General features: G+C 42.5%; 1 protein-coding gene across 1 annotated transcript in view; it reads left to right on the top strand.

Annotated features, from left to right (window-relative positions):
* LOC141092472 (probable cation-transporting ATPase 13A5) overlaps positions 1-13,039 on the top strand; it is a 318,264-nt gene extending 305,225 nt beyond the window's left edge. Inside the window, exons 28-30 of the mRNA XM_073578636.1 lie at positions 7,467-7,555; positions 9,158-9,238; positions 11,997-13,039. Of these exons, the coding sequence (XP_073434737.1) occupies positions 7,467-7,555; positions 9,158-9,238; positions 11,997-12,173 (347 nt within the window). The 3' untranslated portion in view covers positions 12,174-13,039. The remainder of the gene's footprint in view (positions 1-7,466; positions 7,556-9,157; positions 9,239-11,996) is intronic.
* The last annotated feature ends 12,103 nt before the right edge of the window (positions 13,040-25,142 follow it).

The following is a 25,142-nucleotide window of genomic DNA, read 5'->3' as shown; positions in this document are numbered from 1 at the left end:
AAATCTAGACATTTTGTTATGGGACAAATAATAATTAAGCTTAACCCCTTCACCCCAAGGGTGGTTTGCACGTTCATGACCGGGCCAATTTTTACAATTCTGACCACTGTACCTTTATGAGGTCATAACTCTGGAACGCTTCCATGGATCCCGGTGATTCTGACATTGTTTTCTCGTGACATATTGTACTTCATGTTAGTGGTAAAATTTCATTCAAATAACTTGCGTTTATTTGTGAGAAAAACGGAAATTTGGCGAAAATTTTGAAAATTTCGCAATTTTCCAACTTTGAATTTTTATGCCCTTAAATCACAGAGATACGACACACAAAAAACTTGATAACTAACATTTCCCACATGTTTACTTTACATCAGCACAATTTTGGAACCAAAATTTTTTTTTGTTAGGCTGGTTTCACACTTGCGTTTTTTTTCGCTGGAATTTAGCGCTAAAAAACGCATGCGATTTTTTTTCCTATACTTTGCATGGGATGCGCTTATGTGCGCATACACATGCGTTTGTATGCGTTTTTCCGCGCATGCGTTTTTTTGCGGTATGCGCTCGGGCGCACAAAATGCATCCTGTTGCATTTTTTGGGCGTCCGACTTGCCTCAAAAAAACGCATGCGCACGCAATGCATTTTTTTACAGCAAGACACCCATTATAAGTCTATGGGTGCGCATATGTGCGCATTGGCATGCTTATGTATGCGTTTTTTTTCGCATGCGTTTTTTTTTTACCATTAGTTGGACAATGGAATTTAGGGGTTTGGGTTAGAGTTAGGGTTAGTTAAGGTGGTTTAGGGCTAGGGTTAGGGTTAGCTAGGGTTTAGGGTTAGGGTTAGGGTTAGTATGGTTTGGTTAAGGGTTAGGGTCAGGGTTAGGGTTAGTATGGTTTGGTTAAGGGCTAGGGTTAGGGTCAGGGTTAGGGTTAGGGTCAGGGTTAGGGTCAGGGTTAGGGTCAGGGTTAGGGTTAGGGTCAGGGTTAGGGTCAGGGTTAGGGTTAGGGTTAGGGTCAGGGTTAGGGTTAGGGTTAGGGTCAGGGTTAGGGTTAGGGTCAGAGTTAGGGTTAGAGTCAGGTTTAGGGTCAGGGTTAGGGTCAGGGTTAGGGTCAGGGTTAGGGTTAGGGTTAGGGTTAGTAAAGTCATGGTTTGGGTTAGTGTGAGGGGCCACCTAATGTTGGAAAAAAACGCAAACGCGGTAAAAACGCACTAAAAACACATACAAACGCATAAAAACGCTGCGTTTTTTTCATGCATGCTCATAAAGATGCTTGAAAAAAACGCAGCATTTGTATGCGTTTGTATGCGTTTTTTCAATGCTTTTTTTGCGGGAAAAACACGCTGCAAAAAAAAGCAAGTGTGAAATTAGCCTTAGGAAGTTATAAGGGTTAAAAGTTGACCAGCGATTTCTCATTTTTACAACACCATTTTATTTTTAGGACCACATCACATTTGAAGCCACTTTGAGGGGTCTATATGATAGAAAATACCCAAAAGTGACACCATCTTTTCACCCCAATTTTTATTTTCCCAAGGGTAACAGGACCCTAAAAGTTATTGTGCAATTTGTCCTGAGTACGCTGATACCCCACATGTGGGGGTAAACCACTATTTGGGCGCATGGCAGAGCTCGGAAGGGAAGCAGCGCCATTTGACGTTTTTGGCTGGAATTGAGATCGGACACAATGTCACGATTGGAAAACCCCTGATGTACCTAAACAGTGGAAACCCCCCACAAATGACACCATTTTGTAAACTAGACCCCCTAAGGAACTTAACTAGATGTGTGGTGAGCACTTTGAACCCCCCAGTGCTTCACAGAACTTTATAACGCCCGGGCGTGAAAATAAAAAATTCTTATTTTTTCCACAAACATGATTTTTAGTCACCATTTTTTTATTTTCCCAAGGGTACCAGGAGAAATTGGACCCCAAAAGTTGTTGTCCAATTTGTCCTGAGTATGCTGATACCCCATATGTGGGAGAAAACTACTGTATGGGCACACGTTGGGGCTCGAAAGGGAAGTAGTGACGTTTTGGAATGCAGACTTTGAGGGAATGGTCTGCGGGTGTCATGTTGCCTTTGGAGAGCCCCTAATGTACCTAAACAGTGGAAACCCCCCACAAATGACCCCATTTTGAAAACTAAACCCCCTATGGAACTTATCTAGATGTGTGGTGAGCACTTTGAACCCCCAAGGGCTTCACAGAAGTTTATAATGCCCAGGCATGAAAATAAAAAAATCGTATTTTTTCCACAAACATGATCAATTAGTCCCCAATTTTTTTATTTTCCCAAGGGTAACAGGAGAAATTGGACCCCAAAAGTTGTTGTCCAATTTGTCATGAGTACGCTGACACCCCATACGTGGGAGAAAACTACTGTATGGACACACGTCGGGGCTCGGAAGGGAAGCAGTGACGTTTTGGAATGCAGACTTTGATGGAATGGTCTGCGGGTGTCATGTGCATTTGGAGAGCCCCTGATGCACCTAAACTATTGAAACTCCCGACAAGTGACCCCATTTTGGACACTAGACCCCCCACGGAACTTATCTAGATGTGTGGTGAGCACTTTGAACCCCCAAGTGCTTCACAGAAGTTTATAACGCTCGGACGTGAAAATAAGAAAATCATTTTTTTCCACAAAAATGATATTTTTGCCCCAAATTTTTTATTTTCCTAAGGGTAACAGGAGAAATTGGACCCCAAAAATTGTTTTGCAATTTATCCTGAGTAGGCTGATACCCTACATGTGGGGGTAAAACACTGTTTTGGCGCATGGCAGAGCTTGGAAGGGAAGGAGCACCATTTGACTTTTTCAACTCAGAATTGGCTGGAATTGAGATCAGATGCCTTGTTGCATTTTGGAGAGCCCCTGATGTGCCCAAACAGTGGACACCCACAATTCTAACTCCAACCCGAACCCCAAAACACCCCTAACCCTAATCTCAGCCCTAAACCTAACCCTAACCCTAGCCCTAACCCTAGCCCTAACCCTAGCCCTAGCCCTAACCCTAACCCTAGCCCTAACCCTACCCTAACCCTAACCCTAGCCCTAACCCTACCCTAGCCCTAACCCTAATGGAAAAATGGAAATAAATACATTTTTTTTAATTTTACTATTTTTCCCTAACTAAGGGGGTGAAAACGGGGGGTTTGATTTACTATTTATGGCGGTTTTTATATTTGGCAGCTGTCGCATGCTAAAAGACGCTTTTTATTGTAAAAATAGTTTTTGCATCACCACATATTGAGAGCTATAATTTTTCCGTATTTGACCCACCGAGTCATGTGAGGTCTTATTTTTTGTGGGACGAGTTGACGTTTTTATTGGTACCATTTTCGGGCACGTGTCATTTTTTGATCGCTTTTTATTCCGATTTTTGGGACGCAGAATGAACAAAAACCAGCGTTTCATGAATTTTTTTTGGGGGGGTGCATTTACACCGTTCCACGTGCGGTAAAATTGATAAAGCGGTTTTATTCTTCGGGTCAGTACGGTTACAGCGATACCTCATTTAGGTCGTTTTTTTATGTTTTGTCGGTTTTATGCAATGAAAACTGTTTTATATAAAAAATAATTATTTTTGCATCGCTTTATTCTGCGAGCTATAACTTTTTTATTTTTTTGCTGATGATGCTGTGTGGCAGCTCATTTTTTGCGGGACAAGATGACATTTTCAGCGGTACCATGGATATTTATATGCGTCTTTTTGATCGCGCGTTATTGTACTTTTTGTTTGGCGGTATGATAATAAATCATTATTTTTTGCTTCGTTTTTTATTTTTATTTTTAAGGGGTTTGCTAAAGGGGTTAACTAATGGGATAGTTTTATAGGGCTGGTCGTTACGGACGCGGCGATACCTAATATGTGTACTTTTATTGTTTATTTTTATTTCCAAAAAATGGATTTATTTAGGGGAATATTTTTTTTTTTTTTTACTAATTTATTTGGCGATATTTTTAAAATTATTTTTACACTTTTTTTAATTTTTTTTTACTTTATTACATAGTCCCAGGTGGGACATCACTGTCCTGTGACAGATCGCATTGAAGAAGACTTCCTCTTGCCTACGCTTTGCAGGCACTGAGGAAGCCCCCCGCAGGAAAGGAGCCCCCCGCAGCAGCGCTGCACATTGCGCTGCCGTGGGGGGCTCAGGGAAGCACGGAGGGAGCCCCCTCCCTGCCGATGCTTCCCTTTAACCCCCGGTACACCGCGATCGTGTTTGATCACGGTGTGCAAGGGGTTAACGTGTCGGGGGTGGTCCGTGACTGCCCCTGACACATTGTGCCGGGTGTCAGCTGTGATAATCAGCTGACACCCGGCCGCGATCAGCGGTGCTCACCACGCAGGCGCCGCTGATCGTGGTAGACGTACTATCCCGTCCATGGGCATAGGGTTAATGGAGTTCAGAAGTTTATCGTAGTCATCTAAAAGAATGGATTTTAGTTCTTTAGTGCCAGGGGTGATCGGTGGGATGGGGACCCTATTTCCCTCTCCTCTGATATGTGATCACATCAGAAGAGAGAGAAATTAAATGGAAAATCTGACTTTTTTTGCGGTCGCTGTTATACCATTAATAACAGCGATCGCAACACCAGAGTTGGTAAAAATCATGTTCTCTGGGGTCTCAGATACTCCTGTCAACCTTAAAAGGCGTTATCAGTGGTCATTAAGGGCTTAAATGTAACTCTCATTATTCTCCCCTGCTCGCGCCGATCGCCGGCAGAGCAGGGGAGAATGACGAGAGCCGTGTTCAGCACCCAGTGCCGGGGAACAGTGTTTACTGCAATGCTTCTTCCCCGGTGCCCATCCTTGTGGTACTGATGCGGCACACATATGCCACACGTGTGTCGCAACTATTACACACACGGACATTGACATCTCCGGTATCAGAAATATCAGGACATGTGAAAGAGGCATTATCACGTGTTTTTGTTTGGCAGCTGTCACACGCTAAAAGACGCTTTTTATTGCAAAAAATAGTTTTTGCATCACCACATTTTGAGAGCTATAATTTTTCCATATTGTGACCTACAGAGTCATGTAAGGTCTTGTTTTTTGTGGGATGAGCTGACGTTTTTATTGGTACCATTTTTGGGTACATGACATTTTTTGATCGCTTTCTATTCTGATTTTTGGGAGACAGAATGAGCAAAAAACAGCAATTCATGAATTTCTTTTGGGGGGCTTACACCGTTCCGCATGTGGTAAAATTGATAAGGCAATTTTATTCTTCAGTTTATTACGATTACAGCGATACCTCATTTGCTTCTTTTTTTCATGTTTAGGCGCTTTTATATAATAAAAACTATTTTATAGAAAAAATTGTTTTTGCATCACTTTATTCTGATAGCTGTAATTTTTTTATTTTTTGCTGATAATGCTGTGTCATGGCTTGTTTTTTTTCGGGAATAGATGATGTTTTCAGCGGTATCATGTGTATTTATAGCCATCTTTTTGATCGCGTGTTATTCCACTTTTTGTTCGGCGATATGATAAAGTATTGTTTTTTGCCTTGTTTTATCTGGGAAACAATGTTGCTAATGGCTGCTTTCCAAGCTGAGACATCACCCTTAGAAGGTGAGTACATGTGCAGTCCACTCTTCCTTTTTAAAGAATTTAGTAGACTGATTTCAAGAAGTTACACACCAAAGCAAGTTATCTGTACTTCCACATTAATAAACAAATTTTTGCTTTATTTCATCCATGTACTGAAGTTCCTTGGCAGTTCTACAACAGAAAGTTCTACAGTGATTCTCAGAACACTGCATTCATTGCATCTAGCTTTTATATACATTCCAAAGAGGTTTATTCGGCCACATCAGTGGCTCAGTAAACTTCCATCAACCTTGAAAGTTTGAGATGAGATGAACATGCTAAATTAGGTGTCTTTGAATGAGTCCCTACATGATGTGACATTAGGGAGAAAAGACTGCCATCTGCTGGATCCAACTCGCACTAGAAGAATTGCAGGGGGCACTTTTGTGCGGGATGTGGTCAAGTGCCTTGCATGATAGAGTTCTTGCGTATAAAAGCCCTGAACACCAATCCATAGGGGAATTTGGTGCCAAGGAGAGGTGCAGATGTGCACAGGAGGAAATGCTGCAGCGAGAGTGACAGACTGAAGCAGGAAGTGTATGCCTGCAGTGTGCTGGATACTTGCAGACAGGACCCAGGTGATACCAGATAAGATCCAGAGCCCCGACTATGCCAGTTAAGACCTGAGGACCTGATCTACTCCAATCAAGATACCAAACCCTGACGACACCAGATGAGATCTGGAGCCCAGCCCTCTCTGCCCCAGGCCTAGGAAATGCCTGCTGACGGTCAAGAACAGAAGATCTGCTCAGAGACGTCAATCAGAGGATTGTGCCTGTGGTTACAGGTTGACAACATGAGTGAGCAGAGCTGCCACTTTCAGCCATAACACATGAGACAGGGATCAGCCTGGGTTAGGAGAGCAGGTGGGGTGGGGGCTGATTGGTGCACAAGAGGCTCCCTAATAGACTTTGTCAGGAGGACTTGCGGCCTAGCAGGAAAACCTAGTAACTCCCACTATGTCCATTGTTGCAGAAAGAGATACTGTGGTAGCTCCCAGAAATGGGTATACCACCCTTGTATAAAGAACATTAGTGTAATTCTTGAGAGACTTTTCCCGCTATTCTAATTGTATTGTTGCATGGTTTATTGCTGCTCACACTGTTTCATATCATTCACTGTCTCCTAACTACTGTAAATTCCCGCTGTATTTTACAGGATTAAACCATTAATTGACTGTTCCTGCCTTGTCCTTCCTGTATATTGCATTCAGTCTCCTGCTTTCCATTTTTATGGTTTGAATCTCTAAAAGTGATTAGTACCATCTAAAGAAAAATATTGCCCTGAACCACCAAAACTTTTTTTCCAGAATTCTGGTATAAAAAGTTTTTAAAAGTTCTAACATTTTCATTCAATGTGATGTTGCACAAAAATGTTGCAACTTTTGAAGTTTTCACACAATTTTTGCCTAGCTCTGACAATGTGGATTGAGCTGGTGGTGACCATTGCTCGACAAATTCATGATGAGAGGCTGTGTTCACTGTACAACAAATCTTAATTCAGCTGGCATTGGAGTAAGATTTGTGGTGAGGTGCTCATCTCACTTGCTTCATTAAGAGGCATGTAACTCTTAATGGATCCGGAGACTCACACTTCACCCTGCTCACTCATCAAGACCAGCATGAAAGTCTTGATGAATTGGGACTGTTTTTTAATTTATCCCTGGTTACCATCCCCTCTGCAGAGGAAAATCAGGCCCATATAGACTGTATGTTAAACTTTTAAACTTGGAACCATATTATTTGTTGTACATAGAGGAAAGACAAGCCCATTGCTTGTTAATATTTATCACGTATTATTTGCAAGACCCACTTTCCACAGTTTTTGTATATACATGTTAATAGCTCTAATTTTTTTCAGATGTCCTATCAGTTATGATCATAATCCAAATTGTGGTTTATCTGTTTTTCATCTTTGCTGATATTGAGACATTATACACTGCTATGGAGGTAAAGTGTTTTAGATTTAATTTTGCAAGTGTCTATTTTCTGAGAATGATAAGATTCCGCATAATACTTTAATTTTCATGTATCCGTTTCATCAAATATTACAACTCAATATTACTGCTCTTACAAACTATGAAGATAGACAACTACATATTTATGTCTGATCATGGATTTTACTTTACAAAGTTTACTAACTAGACAAATAATTCAATATATAAGACCATTGACTTCATTATTTTTCATTAAAATATGAAAAGAAACAGCAAATAAATATCATGCAGAAAAACTTTGGTTCATACCTTCATCACTGTTGTTAGCTGTAACAGATATGGGAGAGGCAGGCCTACTGCCCACTGATCCATTGACTACAAAGGCCAGTTTTGTGACATCTTGATTATTGCTTCTTGCATAAAGGAATAAAGGAACATCAAAAGTTAAAAATTTCAAAGCTACTGCTCACCATACTGCTCCTCTCACCCTCTACTCTTCACTACCATCGTCGCATATTCTTATCACTGCCACAATCTCTGATCCCCGGGCCTGCTAGGCTGGTAATTCCAGCTCTGATGGGGCAGGGGAAGTTCATGGTGCATTTCATAACATCATGACCTTACCTGAGCTTGTGTGAGCCATCCCAGGGTTTGTCAATGCGGGGGCCAGAGAGGTGAGCGGTAAGGAGAGTTTTAGGATTTTCCTTTAAGTTTTACATCTTATGCTTATTACGTTCTAGGGTCTGGAGAGAACATAAAACATAAATTGAATTTCATGAGAAAATCCGTGTGGACAGGAGATTTAAAAATTTTCCTGATCCACTCATCATTAGTCAAAGAAAATGGTAACAGAGTTTCCAAAAGTGAACTCAGATTAAACAAGATAGATCTGATGGCTTTTTTAACTTGCTGTAGGAAAAGACTATCTGTAAGGAAATCCTTATTCCATTAAAAATCTCTGTCACTCTGTCCCGACTTATTTCAGGGGTGTGCCAGTTGGGCTTCTTCTGAAGTTTTGATAAAACATATTGTTTCTGCTGTATCCTCATTATGAACTGCTGTTGTGTAGTCCTTGATATTCATGATCTCCTGCTCTCTACCCCTCACCATTGATTGGCATCTTTCTTCCCATGCATAGTGTGCAAAGAAATCTGTCAGTCAATAGTGAAGGCAGGATTATATAAAGCACTTTGTTGAGATAACTAGCAGATCTGCAACAGATAAAATAGTGATTTTTATGAAAACTGCAGCATGGAGCCTCCTAAGTGACACCCCGTTGGAATCAGAGTTTCTGTCACTATTTTATGCTACCTACAGACTGGGAACCATAAATTTGATGACAGGCTCACTTTTAATGTCCATTGTATGCACATATACAGTATTTCATATCCACACAAGACATCTGTTGAATTAAAGCAAATTCAAATATGATGTATTTTTGTTGGAATCTGTGTTAATATAGTTAATTATAACATTTTTTAAAAGTATATTAATTTTCGGATTTTTAACTTATCCTAAATATTAAAAATCAAAATAGTTTGATTCATTATGTATTTTTATGTATTATTGTTTGTATAAATCATTGCTTACTAATGACTTTTTATTCTTTATTCAGCTTGTATGTACCCCATATTACTGGAGAGTGTACATCTTGATCATGGTGTTTGTTCTCTTCATCGTGTCATACACTGCGGAGGTAAATGTTCCTGGGGCATTTTAATCATCAACTATTTACTATGAAAACTTTAATCAAACAAAATATTGCAGTTCTTGCCATATTTTCAAAATATACAGAGAGATAAAACATGCATTGAGATGCTTATGTTAAAACTGTTCTCTATTTTAAAGGAAAATTTTCAGCAAGTTTTTGCTATGTAATCTGACAGCGCCATGAGTTAGGAGCTGAGACTGTGATTACTGTGACATTAGTTTACTGGGTGCAGCAGTTAAGATAGATTCACAGTTTTTCTCTGCAGCAGTTCTAGCAAAGCTCAGTTGTTGAGCTTTTGTATAACCCCGTCCACAGCAATGTTTTCTGTGTACATTTTATAGTGACAGAGAGCTGCTAATCAGTACTGGGATGTGGTTGGACTAGGATGCACGAGGACAGTTGTCCTTTAGTTATAATCTCCTGCTGATAAAACACTGATTGTATTGAAAAGGCAATGCGCAGAGCAGTAAGTGTCAAATCACTGTAATCAGGGCCTCTACTCCTTCATTATGCTAGATCAGTGCTGATTCAAATAGTAGACTGTGATATACTGAGAGATCACGCATTGTGGAATGGTAGATCTTGTAAGTCTCCTTACTACTAACTTGCTAAGTTCAGTTGCCTTGTCACAGGTTTGTAATTTGTGTCTATACCACCACCTAACGTTCATTGGAGGTATTATAGACACTTGTGAGTGTTGACCTGTGTACAATTGAGTATTGATGTAGATGTAGCTCTCCAAAACACTCCGTGACAAGATATGGCCGGAAACAGTGATTGAAATCAGTATTGAACAAGTCACCACTTTTTTAAGTACATATATTTCTAAAAGTGCTAGAGACATGAAATTCTCATGGGCTGTGGATTTGGCAGGTAACAACCCACACAGGCAAAAAGAAATCAAACCACAGATGTTCATAAATTAAGCTATATGTATTAATGAGAAATTACACAGGAAAAAATTATTGAACACATGAAGAAATAGAGATACAAAAAGCCTTGAAAAGTCATGACTAGGTGAAAGCTATCAGTAATTAGAAAGCAATCTTGCAACTTAGTGAAAAATAATATCCAACAGCAAAGAAAAAAATGTTCCAGCTCCTTAAAAAACTTGAACTTTTAGTAATCCAATTTTTTTCTTTTCCAAAAAATTCATACAATAAAAAACTCCACAAACAATGTGCTATAACGGATTTAATGGATACCCTATAAAAAAGGTGAATCATTACCAAGGTACCACACAAACAACATCTCATGATGGGTAAATCCAGTGAGCTATCTTAAGAACCTTTAGAACCTTATTGTTGAAAAATATACTGATAGCATTGGTTACAGAATAACTTCTATACTACTGAAGGGCATTGTTAGGGCCATAATCCGAAAATGGAAAGATCATCATTTCACCATGAAACGGCCACTAACAGCTGCTTCCTTCAAGATTTATCACAGGGGAGTGAATAGAATTATCAGAAGTGTTGTCCAAAAGCTAAGGACCACTTGTGGAGAGCTACAGAAAAACCTGAAGGCAGCAGGTACAATTGTTCCAGAGAAAACTGTAAGTAATGTACTGAAACCCATGCCTTGAATGCATGCTCATCATGCAAGATTCCATTGCTGAACAAAAAGCATGTTCAAGCACGTTAAAGCTTGCTTAGCAACATTTAGACAAGCCTGTGAAATTCAGGAAAAGTATAGTCTGGTGAGATAAGACCAAAATTTAACTCTTTGGATGACATAATACACACCATGTTTGGAGGCCGAAAGTCATTGCCTATCACTCCAAAATATCATACCAACACTGAAGTTTGGAGGTTGGAACATCATGGTGTAGGGCTACTTTTCAGCATACTGCACTGGCAAACTACATATAACTAATGGAAGAATGAATGGAAAAATGTACCGAGACATTCTTGATAAAAATTTATGGCCATCTACCAGGATGATAAAGATGAAACAAGGGTGGACATTTCAGTTAAACAATTATTCTCACCACACATGCAAGGAAACTCTCACTTGGTTTTAGTAAAATAAAATATAGCTGCTAGAATGGCCCAGTCAATAATCTGAACTGAGTTCAATAGAAAATTTATGAAAGGAACTAAAGCTCAGAGTTCATACCTTGATGTTTGGAAAAGTGTTTGTGTGGAAGAATGGGCCAAAACCACACCTGAGCAATGCATGCGACTAGTTTCTCCATATAGAAGGCGTCTTGAAGCTGTCATCACAAACAAAGGTTTTTGTACGAACTATTAAATATATTTGAGTAAATGTGTTGAATATTTTTCACTGTGTAATTTCTGTTTATTACACATATCTCAATTCATGGACATCAATGGTTTGATTTCTGTGCTTGTGCGGATTGGATGGTTTGTTACTGATGTCTGGTGAGAATTTCATATCAATAGCAGGTTTAGAAATGTATTTACTCAGAAAATTGATGAGGTGTTTAATACTCATTTCACCCACTGAATAAGCTAAAAGAGTTTCACTTTGCATACATCAGAAACCCACAGACCCCTATAACTCCTCATAATTTGGTGATAAGATGCCTTGAGTGTGACTTCAAAATCTGTTACTGTAGCTATGGGAATAACTGTTTTAATTTCTTGGGACTGCTTTTGCAAATAAGAAAATGGCACCACGAGAGCTAACAATTTGGTATACAACCATCATACCTAATAGCGCAAACTCCTTATACTGCCATTTGGAACCAACTAATTTTTTTTATCTTTATTTTTCCTAGATGTGGTTTATTGAAAATAGAAAACTCTGGCTCGGGATAAAGCGGCTCTTTCACTACAAATCAAAGAGCCAATACAGAAAGTTGCAAAGAAAAATACAGAAAGATCCAGAGTGGCCTCCACAGAATAGAATGGACTATGCCGTCCAAAATGTCGCTGCAGAGGATTGCAGCATTTAAACTTACAGTAACCCCCCTTTGCAGCATTGCACCAAATGAATCTGAAAAAACAATCGTAACTGTAATGTAAATGCAGCAAACCTGAAATGAAATAGTTATTTTGCTAGTGAAAAGACACTGAACCTAATAAATAGAATAGGTCATATATTTGAGATCAGTTGGGGTCCAACACCGGCACTCCATTATGCCGAGTACTGCAATTAGTAAGAGATAAAGTTTAGTGCTCGGCAGCAATGTTTGGTGCTGCTGATTTTTTTCCTCCGTACATCGCTTATATCTAGTCACTGCAGATTTTAGCTGATTGGTTGGGTTACCTGTTGTACCCCAATTTCGTATTGATTGCCTACTCTATGAATATGTCAGTCTGGGGCAACCCCTATAATAATACTTGGAGCTGAGCTAAACAAAATATCCTTATGTAATTAGCTGTAGTTAGAGGGCTAAAGGCATTTTAACATTGTGCGTTAATTTTTTATGCATATATTAGTAACAATCTATATACAATTTTGCTAAAATGTGAGTTAAATAAGATGCTGCATACCCATAAAAGAATGATATACCCACTTTTAGTTCTCATAGAGATATCTGTTTTTTTTCATGTGTTATATTATTGGTTTTTACTTATAGAACACAAAACTATTATATTCTATGTGGCTGTTCGTATGATTGTATTTTTTTGCTGACTGTATGTCAGTATCAAAAATCAGAGACATCTTTTTTCTACTAGCATCAAGGATGAAAATAATTTACAGCACAGAGATGCCATCAATGCTGTCTGTGATTAACATTGTACATCTATGTTCACAAGTTCAGTATTTGATGAGTATTTTACATCAGTATTTACCGTTGTGCTAAAAAATTTACATACCCTGGCAGAATTTTTGCTTTCTTGGCCTTTTTTCAGAGAATTTGAATGATAACACCAAAACTTTTTCTCCACTCATGGTTAGTAGGTGGGTGAAGCTATTTATTGTCAAACTACTGTGTTTTCTCTTTTTAAATCATAATGACAACCCAAAACATCCAAATGACCTGATCAAAAGTTTACATATCCTGGTGATTTTGACCTGAAAACATGCACAGAAGTTAACACAAATGGGTTTGACTGGCTACTAAAGGTAACATCCTCACCTGTGACCTGTTTGCTTGTAATCAGAAATACTCTTGCTGCTTTCATCCAGCCACTGACGTTTTAGGATTGTGAGTCATGGGGAAAGCAAAAGAATTGTCAATGGATCTATGGGAAAAGGTAGCTGAACTATATAAAACAGGAAAGGGATACAAAAATATATCCAAGGAATTGAAAATGCCGGTCAGCAGCATTCAAACTGTGATATAAAAATGGAAAATCAGGGGCTCTGTAAAAACAAAACCACGTTCAGGTAGAATAACAAAATTTCATCCACAACTGCCAGGAAAATTGTTTGGGATGCAAAGAAAAACCCACAAATAACATCAGCTGAAATACTGGAGTCTCTGAAAACTAGCGGTGTGGCTGTTTCAAGATGCACAATAAGGATGCACTTGAAGAAAAATGGGCTGCATGGTTGAGTCACCAAAAGAAAGCTATTTCTGCACAAATGCCACAAAGTATCTTACCTACAATACACAAAACATCACCGAGAAAAGTCTCAAAACTTCTGGAACAAGGTAATTTGGAGTTATGAGAACAAAATTGAACTTTTTGGTCACAACCATTAATTTTACATTTGGAGAGAGGTCAACAAGGCCTATGATGAAAGAAACACTATTCCTACTGTAAAGCACGGAGGTGGATCGCTGAAGCTTTTGGGATGTGTGAGCTACAAAGGCACAGGAAACTTGGCCAAAGTTTAAGGAAAGTTGAATGCAGCACGTTATCAGCAATTACTGGAGGTAAATTTGCAATCATCAGCCCGGAAGCTGTACATGAGACGTACTTGGATATTCCAACATGACAATGATCCAAAACACAAGGCAAAGTCAACCTGTCATTGGCTATGGCAGAACAAAGTGAAGGTTCTGGAATGGTCATCTCAGTCTCCTGACCTCAATATCATTGAGCCACTCTGGGGAGATCTCAAGTGGGCAGTTCATGCTAGACAGCCCAGGAATTTACAGGAACTGGAGGCTTTTTGCCAAGAAGAGTGGGCAGCTTTACCATCTGAGAAATAAAGAACCTCATCCACAACTGCCACAAAAGCCTTCAAGCTGTCTTTGATGTTAGAGGGAGCGATACATGGTATTAAGAAATGTGGTATGTAAACTTTTGATCAGGGTCATTTGGATGTTTTGGGCTGTCATTATGATTTAAAAAGAGAAAACAGAGTAGTTTGACAATAAATGGCTTCACACAACCACTAACCATGAGTGGAAAAAGTTCTGATGTTCTCATTCACATTCTCTGAAAAAAGGCCAAGAAAGCAAAAATTCTGCCTGGGTATGTAAACTTTTGAGCACCACTGTATAAGCCAAAACCAGGAGAGTCCAAAATGCTGCATTCAATCATGCAGTTAAATCCGCATGTGTTCATTGAACAATGCAGATTTACCGCATCCAATACATTCTATTGTGTAAATTTCTGATGCGGAGATTAGTGTTAAGATTTCTATAAATCCCATCATCCACTATGCTTGTATCGTAGAGAGCATTGTTTTGGACACAGCACAGGTTAGCTGCTTTCAAAACGCTGCTATTCCGGATCATGGACGCGTAGCCTTATACATTTCTTCTGATTGTTCCACTCCTGATTATGGCTTAAAAATACTATGGTAAAATACTGACTAAGTACTGAATGTGTGAATGTGGCCTAAAAGATAATAGAAGTTTTGTCATTTATGTAGTTATTTTTCCATATGTGAAATTCACTGATAAAACACTGATGGTATAAACTGACTGAACACTGATGAATCTCAGATAGAAAACACTGATGACACTTGTAGCAAACTTTTGCGTACGTGAACAAACACAGATGTCTGAATGAGGCCTTCAATAAGTTATCTGTGATATAACCCCTTAAGAAAATATTTTTTTAAAACATGACTACATATAAACATTGCTGTGTTGCTTATTTTTCATCCGTAGTCTTATATTTCAAAAGTATATCAGGACTCTTCGGACCTACTGATTAGAGTTGAGCGAAATGGGTCGAAAAATTTCAAAAGTCGCCGACTTTTGGTAAAGTCGGATTTCATGAAACGAAACCCAACCCTAGGGTGAGGTCGGCCACGAGCTCGGCGACTTTAGCACCAAAGTCGCGTTTCAAAAGTTTGTTTTCCGCCCTTTTTCAGCCAATCAGGATCCACGGACACTGTGGGCAACGTGATGACATAGGCAGGGGTCACCACCATCTTTGAGAAGGGCATGCAAGTGATTGGCTTGCTTTGGGGGGCATCACAGGGGGTATAAAAGGGCGTGCACGCCGACCGCCATGTTACTCATGCTGATCTCAGAATAGGGAGAGCTGCTGCTGCTGCTGATTCTGTAGGGAGAGCGTTAGGCAGGGAAGAAGACACCAAAAACTGCTTCTGCTACTAGCGATTTTGCCTGTACAACACACCAGTCACTGTGTGTGCAGTGCAAGTGAAGGCTATATTGTGCTGTATCAGCTGTGTTGGTTGTTAGGCTACCTTATAAGGCTTCCTGATAGCTGCGTTGCTGTTTTCCCACTGCTCTGCAAACTGCTTTTTTAAAAGCAATCCAAATTTTATTTTTTGTCCTGATGATGTACCGAGCGTGCATTTTTTCACACCATACAGCGGTGTACGCTCCTCACACAGTACCGTGTAACGGCTGTTATCACGGCCACAATGAAGCTATCTGTGTGTCACTCTGTAAGAATAAGTCGAAGACATGTTCCGTTCTTACAGACCTACACCTTCTAGTTTTGTCTGCTTTTCAAACAGTTAAGTATATTTGCTGTTTGATCACATTCAAAACTATAGAGAGACAGCGTGTGTCAGTCCGTATACTTAAAAAACACGGAGCTTGACAATCTTACGGACACCGGACAGTGGTGTACGTGCACGCTCCTCTCTCAGTACCGTGTAACGGCTGTTATCACGGCCACAGCGAAGCTATCTGTGTGTCACTCTGTAAGAATAAGTCGAGGACATGTTCTGTTCTTACAGACCTACACCTTCTATTTTTGTCTGCTTTTCAACCAGTTAAGTATATTTGCTGTTTGATCACATTCAAAACTATAGAGAGACAGCGTGTGTCAGTCCGTATACTTAAAAAACACGGAGCTTGACAATTTTAAGGACACCGGACAGCGGTGTACGTGCATGCTCCTCTCTCAGTACCGTGTAACGGCTGTTATCACAGCCACAGTGAAGCTATCTGTGTGTCACTCTGTAAGAATAAGTCGAGGACATGTTCCGTTCTTACAGACCTACACCTTCTAGTTTTGTCTGCTTTTCAAACAGTTAAGTATATTTGCTGTTTGATCACATTCAAAACTAAAGAGAGACAGCGTGTGTCAGTCCGTATACTTAAAAAACACGGAGCTTGACAATTTTACGGACAACGGACAGCGGTGTACGTGCACGCTCCTCTCTCAGTACCGTGTAACGGCTGTTATCACGGCCACAGCGAAGCTATCTGTGTGTCACTCTGTAAGAATAAGTCGAGGACATGTTCCGTTCTTACAGACCTACACTCTAGGGAGATTCCTATTCTGCCCAATTCTATATACACCTTGTAGTTTGTCATGCACTAGCCAATTTCTGCCTGTGACATAGCGGTGTGATATTCACTGGGCCTGACACAATCAAACAGTGTCCACAAGTGTGTTCAGAAATTCTACATCTCCCCTGTCCTATAGTGACATTTTTCACACCTGCGACATTGAGCCTGTGACATAGCGGTGTGATATTAACTGGGCCTCACACAACAGTGTCCACAAGTGTGTTCAGAAATTCTACATCTCCCCTGTCCTATAGTGACATTTTTCACACCTGCGACATTGAGCATGTGACATAGTGGTGTGATTTTAACTGGGCCTCACACAACAGTGTCCACAAGTGTGTTCAGAAATTCTACATCTCCCCTGTCCTATAGTGACATTTTTCACACCAGCGACATTGAGCCTGTGACATAGCGGTGTGATATTAACTGGGCCTCACACAACAGTGTCCACAAGTGTGTTCAGAAATTCGACGTCTCCCCTGTCCTATATACACCTTTTACCTTATTTTCATTACTATATAGTTTGTGGGATTTTGTGTACATTTTTACCAAAAATGAGGAAGGCTGGTGGAAGAGGCCGTGGAATTGGGCGGGGGTTGCCAGCTGGTAATGATGGTGTTGGTGGTGGATCTGATGGTAGTGGCAAAAGCAAAATAGAACCGAATGCAGGAGGTGTTGAGCCTGCCTCATCGTCTGGCTCCACAAGGCCTCGAAGGCTTAGTTTTCTAGGAGTTGGCAAACCGCTTTTAAAGCCAGAGCATCAGGAAAAAGTTTTGGCTTACATTGCTGACGCAGCCTCCAGCTCTATCGCCTCCTCTTCTGAAGTTGTAAAAAATAAAAGCACAGAGTCGTCATTGGAGGGTCATGTTCATGAACCTCACCTTTCCTTGTGTCCTTCACCCCAACCAAGATTGAAGGATGACGCAGGCCATACAACTGATTACTCCATGGAGCTGTTTTCACATACCATGCCTGGGTTATCAAGTGAAATGGTGAATTACCCAGGCCAAGATGAATCTGACATGTAGTGCACTGATGCACAGCCGCTGATAGATGATTCTGCTGGTACATTCACTCAGAGCACTACATTGTCTTCGAAGTGTAATGAGCCAGATTCTGACCCTGATGAGACTCAGGTGCCCCTTCCCGCATGCTATACCACCATACACGGTGACACAGAGGAAGGTGCACATGACATTGAAGAGGAGGTGATGGATGACCCAGTTGTTGACCCAGATTGGCATCCATTGGGGGAAGAGGGTGCTGCTTCCAATAGCTCAGATGAGGAGGAGGAGCATCCACAGCAGACATCGACATCGCAACAGCTGTTATCTGGCAGGCCCGGAGCACTCCAAAGACAGGTTCCAAAAATCAAAAGAGTTGCTGGACAGCTTGTCCAGACGGTCAAAATAGCACAGCGTGCTAGGCCGCAAAATGTCTTCCAAAGTAGGAAGAGTGCAGTGTGGCACTATTTTGAACAAAATCCTCATGATCAGGCCAAGGTTATCTGTAAGAAGTGCACAAAGACCTTCAGCCGAGGGAAAAATCTGAAAAATTTGAATACCAGTTGCATGCTTAGACATTTAACCAGCATGCACTTGCAAGCGTGGACACAACACCAAACCTCAAGTACCACATGTGCAACTGATCACAAAGAAGGTAGTCAGCAATGCTACATTGTTTCCCCCACTGTAAGCCCACCGGTTAGCACAGCAGCAAATGTTGAGGTGTCATTGCAAGGCCAAAGCAGTCAGGGAATCCCACTGTTATATCAACGAAAGACTGAATCTAGGCCATCAGAAAGAACACCAACTCCATCACCATCATCAACCCTCTCTCAGTCCGCCCTGTCCACCGCTACTTCCACCATATGCAGCTCTCAAGTCCAGCTCACCCTCCCAGACACTATGAGTAGGTCAAGAAAGTACTCAGTCTCTCATCCGCGTACACTGGGTTTGAACGCCCACATTGCCAAACTAATCTCGTTTGAGATGATGCCCTTTCGGTTGGTGGAAAGCAAAGCTTTCCGCGAACTCATGGCCTATGCAGTACCACGCTATGACCTACCCAGTCGCCACTTCTTCTCTCGCAAAGCCATCCCAGCCCTCCACCATCATGTGAAAGACCGCATTGTCCATGCACTCAAGCAGTCAGTGAGTGAAAAGGTGCACCTCACAACAGATGCATGGTCCAGTCGGCATGGCCAGGGCCGTTACGTGTCCATCACTGCGCACTGGGTTAATGTGGTGGATGCAGGGTCCACAGGGGACAGCGGTGGTGGGGCAGTGCTGCCCAGCCCACGGTATAGTAAACAGTTGGCTGTAGGCGTTCGACCCTCCTCCTCCTCCTCCAGAAGCGAAAGCTCGTCCACAGAGCGCAGTCGTGCGAGCACTCCATCTGCAGCTGCCACCGTTGCACACAAGGTGTTCCCCTAACGAGCAGCTAGTGGAAAGCGTCAGCAGGCTGTGTTGCAGATGATGTGTTTGGGCGACAGGCACGCGTGGAGGTGCTGGCCGAGTACTTTCAGCGACAAACTGAGTCATGGCTGGGCAGTATACATCTTGAGGCAGGCAAGGTAGTTAGTGATAACGGCCGTAATTTTGTGGCAGCCATAGCACTTTCAAAACTCAGCCACATACCTTGCTTGGCTCATACCTTGAACCTGGTGGTGCAGTGCTTCCTCAAAAATTATCCGGAGTTAACAGCCCTGCTCCAGAAGGTGCGAAGACTGTGCGCGCACATCCGCGGGTCGCCTGTACACTCCATTCGTATGCAGAAGCTGCAGCGATTGCTCCACCTTCCCAACCACCTTTTTATTATCGACATTGCAACAAGGTGGAACTCCACCCTGCACATGGTTGAGCGGCTGTGCGAACAGAGGCAGGCCATAATGCATTTGTGGGAGGATACACGGCCAGGCACTTTGAGAGCAGACATGGAGTTGACATGTGTTCAGTGGTCGAAGCTGAAAGACCTCTGTAAAGTCCTTTAGTGTTTTGAGGAATGCACACGGCTGGTAAGCGCAGACGACGCCATCCTAAGCATGAGCATCCCACTTATGCGTCTGCTCATGCAAACTTTGACGCACCTTAAGGAGCAAGCGTCTGCAGCCAATGTTGACGAGGAGGAAGAGGAGGAGGGAATCCTTGATGACATTCAGCCATTGTCTGTTCAGGGACCTCTCCTGGACGAGGTGGAGGAAGAAGAGGATGAGGAGGATGATGATGGGGATGATTACTTAGGTGAGGAGGATGCATCTCGTGGGGCAAGTGAAAATGTTGGCGTGGCAAGGTCTGGTACAGGGTTTGTGCATGACTGGAGGGATGTGGATTTGCCAGAAAGTGCTCCTCCAACCAGCACTCGCAGTGCATCATTGACACCGGGAACATTGGCCCACATGTCAGATTATGCCTTGCAGATCCTAAAAAGGGACCCCTGCATTGCCAAAATGATGAACGATGACGACTACTGGTTGGCCAGCATCCTGGATCCACGCTATAAAGGCAAATTACAAAACATCATGCCACAGGAGAACCTTGACCTAATATTGGATAATAAACAAGCAACTCTGGTAAACCGGTTGGTTGAGGCATTCCCAGCACACAGCAGCGGTGATGCTTCTCACACGAGCCGTACGGGCCGGGGGCAGCTTGGCAGAGGTGTTCGTGGTGCACACAGCAGAAGTGGCGTTGGAGACAGGGGTTTCATGACAATGTTGTGGACTGATTTTTCAAGTACCGCTCACACAACTGGTAATACTGCATCGATGGAAAGTGACAGGAGACAGCAGTTGTCAACTATGGTTACAAACTACTTTTCCTGCCATATCGATGTTCTCCCGCACAGGTCATTCCCCTTTGACTATTGGGCCGCTAAACTGGACACCTGGCCTGAATTGGCACAATATGCCTTACAGGAGCTCGCTTGCCCAGCTGCAAGTGTGCTATCGGAAAGAGTCTTCAGTGCAGCTGGATCAATCCTGACAGAAAAAAGGACCCGTCTGTCAACCCAAAATGTGGATGATCTAACCTTCATTAAAATGAACCATGCATGGGTTTCCAAGGATTTTGTCCCACCTTCCCCTGATGACACATAGGGTGACAGAAAAATGGCTTGCTTTGGTCCTCCTCTTCCTGGGACTTGAACAATTTCGCCTTTTGCATCAGCTGAATGTCCAACATCAACATATGCCACTTTCTAAAACTCCCTAACTGTGCTGCCTCCCCCCCATGGCCGGGGTCACCACCTAGCGCATGAAACCGTGCGAGTGCCGTTGCCCTGGACAGGTGGGTAGGCCGACTCTTGGGCACGGGCACTGGCACAGGGTCCCTCATAGTGCAATCAAGTGTCTCTGACGGTGGTGGTGCACACCCGCCGTCAGACACACCGCCATACTATGAGGGGCCCAGTGCCAGTACCAATGCCCACGAGTGGGCCCCCTTGCTTGGGCAGGGCCCCAGCATTTGCAATCTTTACCTCTCCCTGCTCCTCCGCTGTGTAGTCTGAGCCGTCAAATCCATACTGGGCCTGACACCGTCTGAGCCTGCCTCCTGATCTATACACATATATTTTGAATGTGTACACTATGCTATCCATACATGTTATCCGGGGATACGGTACCCTTTCTCACCTTTGTGCAATCACGTGTAATCCATGCTGGGCCTGACACCGTTTGAGCCTGTCTCCTGATCTATAGACATATATTTTGAATGTGTGCACTATGCTATCCATACATGTTTTCCGGGGATACGGTACCCTTTCTCACCTTTGTGCAATCATGTGTAATCCATACTGGGCCTGACACCGTTGGAGCCTGCCTCCTGATCTATACACATATATTTTGAATGTGTACACTATGCTATCCATACATGTTATCCGGGGATACGGTACCCTTTCACACCTTTGTGCAATCACGTGTAATCCATGCTGTTCCTGACACCGTTTGAGCCTGTCTCCTGATCTATACACATATATTTTGAATGTGTACACTATGCTATCCATACATGTTATCCGGGGATACGGTACCCTTTCTCACCTTTGTGCAATCACGTGTAATCCATACTGGGCCTGACACCGTCTGAGCCTGCCTCCTGATCTATACACATATATTTTGAATGTGTACACTATGCTATCCATACATGTTATCCAGGGATACGGTATCCCTTTCTCACCTTTGTGCAATCACGTGTAATCCATACTCGGCCTGACACCGTCTGAGCCTGCCTCCTGATCTATAGACATATATTTTGAATGTGTACACTATGCTATCCATACATGTCATCCGGGGATACGGTACCCTTTCTCACCTTTGTGTAATCATGTGTAATCCATACTGGGCCTGACACCATCTGAGCCTGCCTCCTGATCTATACACATATATTTTGAATGTGTACACTATGCTATCCATACATGTTATTCGGGGATACGGTACCCTTTCTCACCTTTGTGCAATCACATGTAATCCATACTGGGCCTGACACCGTCTGAGCCTGCCTCCTGATCTATAGACATATATTTTGAATGTGTACACTATGCTATCCATACATGTTATCCGGGGATACGGTACCCTTTCTCACGTTTGTGCAATCACGTGTAATCCATACTGGGCCTGACACCGTTTGAGCCTGTCTCCTGATCTATACACATATATTTTGAATGTGTACACTATGCTATCCATACGTGTTATCCGAGGATACGGTACCCTTTCTCACCTTTGTGCAATCACGTGTAATCCATACTGGGCCTGAGAACGGCTGGCGAGCTGTTAAGCAAGCTGCAGCACCTGTGGTTTGCACACGTAAGTTTTTCATTTTTTCAGGAATGACGGTTAGGCCTAATTCCGGAACTGCGGTTGACCTGCACTTACTGGGAAATCATCGTTCACGGGTAATAATTGTAATCCCAGTTCCCCATCACTAACGTTGTTCAGCGGGTTATCTGCACCTGTAAGCGCACATGCAGCCACGGACATGTAAGGGCATGACACACCAATTATTGGCCAATCTCACGTGCCAGAGCCTCGCGTGTCCCTCTAGTAAGCTGGACTCGGACCGCGGGGCATGACGGAGTCTCGTTCGTTAGCAGAATTAAGCTTGCAATGTGTGCATCTTTTTTGTGGCTGGATGGTTGAGGTTGCCCATGTTGAGTCAAATTATGCCGTAGGCTCCACTCCTGGTGGTGCCCTTCTGGACATTCCTTTAAGGTTCAGCTTTGCAACCATACTGCCCACGTAAAACAAACACTTTGCCTTCATGAATGCTGTTTGGAGGGTCGTGACTCGTGGGAATAACGCCGCCCAATCAGTTAACCTGCTAGAGAGATCCTTCGTTGCTCCCAAGAATGACATCACACTCCCTAGGAGGAAGGTAATGCCACTGTGGCGACCGTACTCCTGGGGGCGACACAAGTGCACTGATGCCCAGCCACTGCTCAATGAATCTGCTGGTACATTGACCCAGACCACTACATTCCCCTCGCACGCTACACGGCCTGAATCTGACCCTGATGAAACTCAGATTACCCTTCCCATATACAGTTCCATCTTACACGGTGACAAAGAGGAACCTGCAGATGAAAGTGCAGGTTCGGCACACCCGCCGTCAGACACACCACAGGGGTCCTGTGCCAGTGCCGTCGCCAACGAGTGGGCCCCCCCTTCTTGCTCAGGATCACAGCACTTGCAAGGTTGAAATACTGTGCAGTGAGATGGAAGATGGGGACGACGAGGAGTCCAGACTAGTACAGGGATTCCCTAGCGAGGAGACTTATTTCATTGTTTTCAATGTTGGGACAGCAATTTTTGGGGAGCACTATACTCTGGAGAATGATAGATGGGGCCCAACATACACTGGAACATTCCAAAGGTGGACATCAGACACTGGAGCAGCATTTACAGGGCCCATTATACACTAGAGCATTAGAAATGGGGCCCATTATGTTTGGAGCATTATTTGGGCCCATAAGACAGTGGAGCTTCATCCATGGGGACCAACATATACTGTAGCATTATGTGGAGTTCATCATATACTGTTTCAAACATTATATGGGACCAATGATTCTGTATGGAGAAATAGATGGGCCTCGTCATGAGATGTAAAAAGTGAAGTATTTTTCATTGTACTATACCGCTATTTCTCTGCCATATCGGAGCATCATGAGTTGTGGTATGTGTTAAAGGGGCGCTCTTTTGCCCAGGGCACATGAAAACCTGGAGCCAGCCCTACCCCCCCACAACTTTAGCCAAATAACCCCCATTTTTCAGTGCGTAACTAGTATTATGAAGTTAATTAAGGTTGACAAGCTTAAGTAAGAAGAATTGATGCTTTTGGCATTCAAATGGGCACTGTAGGTGTGTTTCCTGTCCTCCTCTCACTGCTGACTTTAATTCCCCATTGAGTTACATTGGGTTTCGTGTTTCGGCCGACTTTTCCCTATAGTCGGCCGATTTTGCTCGACGCGACTTTTGGAAAAGTCGGGTTTCATGAAACGAAACTCGACCCTAAAAAAAGCAAAAGTCGCTCAACTCTACTACTGATGACTACCCATTCCTGCTAATACATGTGGGGACAAATGACACAGCAAGAAACGACTGCAAAACCATCTGCAGTGACTTTGAAAACTTAGAAAAGAAAGTGAAGAACTGGGAGCGCAGGTGGTCTTCTCTTCCATCCTCCCAGTGGATGGCCATGGAACAAGGAGGTGGAATAAGATTCTGCAGGTGAACAACTGGCTACGTCGATGGTGCCATCAGCAAGGATTTGGACTTCTGGATCACGGAGTGAATTACTTATACGATAGACTACTTGCTAGAGATGGGGTGCACCTTATGAAGACTGGAAAACATGTATTTGGAAGTTGCCTTGCTACACTCATCAGGAGAGCTTTAAACTAGAACAACATGGGAAGGGAAGCAAAAGGCCAGAAAAAGCCATACACCTAATAAATGCTATTGAGAAATCTGCTATTAGAAGTGGGAGGAAAGAACAAAGACAAAAAAAATCTAAATAATAAAAATATTGGAGAAAGAGAAACCAATCACAAACTAAAATGTTTCTGTACTAATGCACAAAGCATGGGCAACAAATAAGGAGAATTGGGACTACTAACACAGGAAAAGAAATATGATGTCATTGAAATCACTGAAACTTGGAGGGACAATACAAATGATTGGAATACAAGGCTAGAAAGATACAACTTATTTGCAAGAAACAGACTTGATAAACGAGGAGGAGGTGTCGCATTGTATGTTAGAAACGTGTATATCTGCACAGAGATTGAAGCTTCAGAGACTGGGAGTTCTGT

This window comes from Dendrobates tinctorius, unplaced genomic scaffold (genome assembly GCF_039654945.1).
Source record: "Dendrobates tinctorius isolate UK_male_01 unplaced genomic scaffold, ASM3965494v1 ptg000060l, whole genome shotgun sequence".
NCBI lineage: Eukaryota > Metazoa > Chordata > Amphibia > Anura > Dendrobatidae > Dendrobates > Dendrobates tinctorius.
This window is presented reverse-complemented; position numbering and strand designations above follow the sequence as displayed.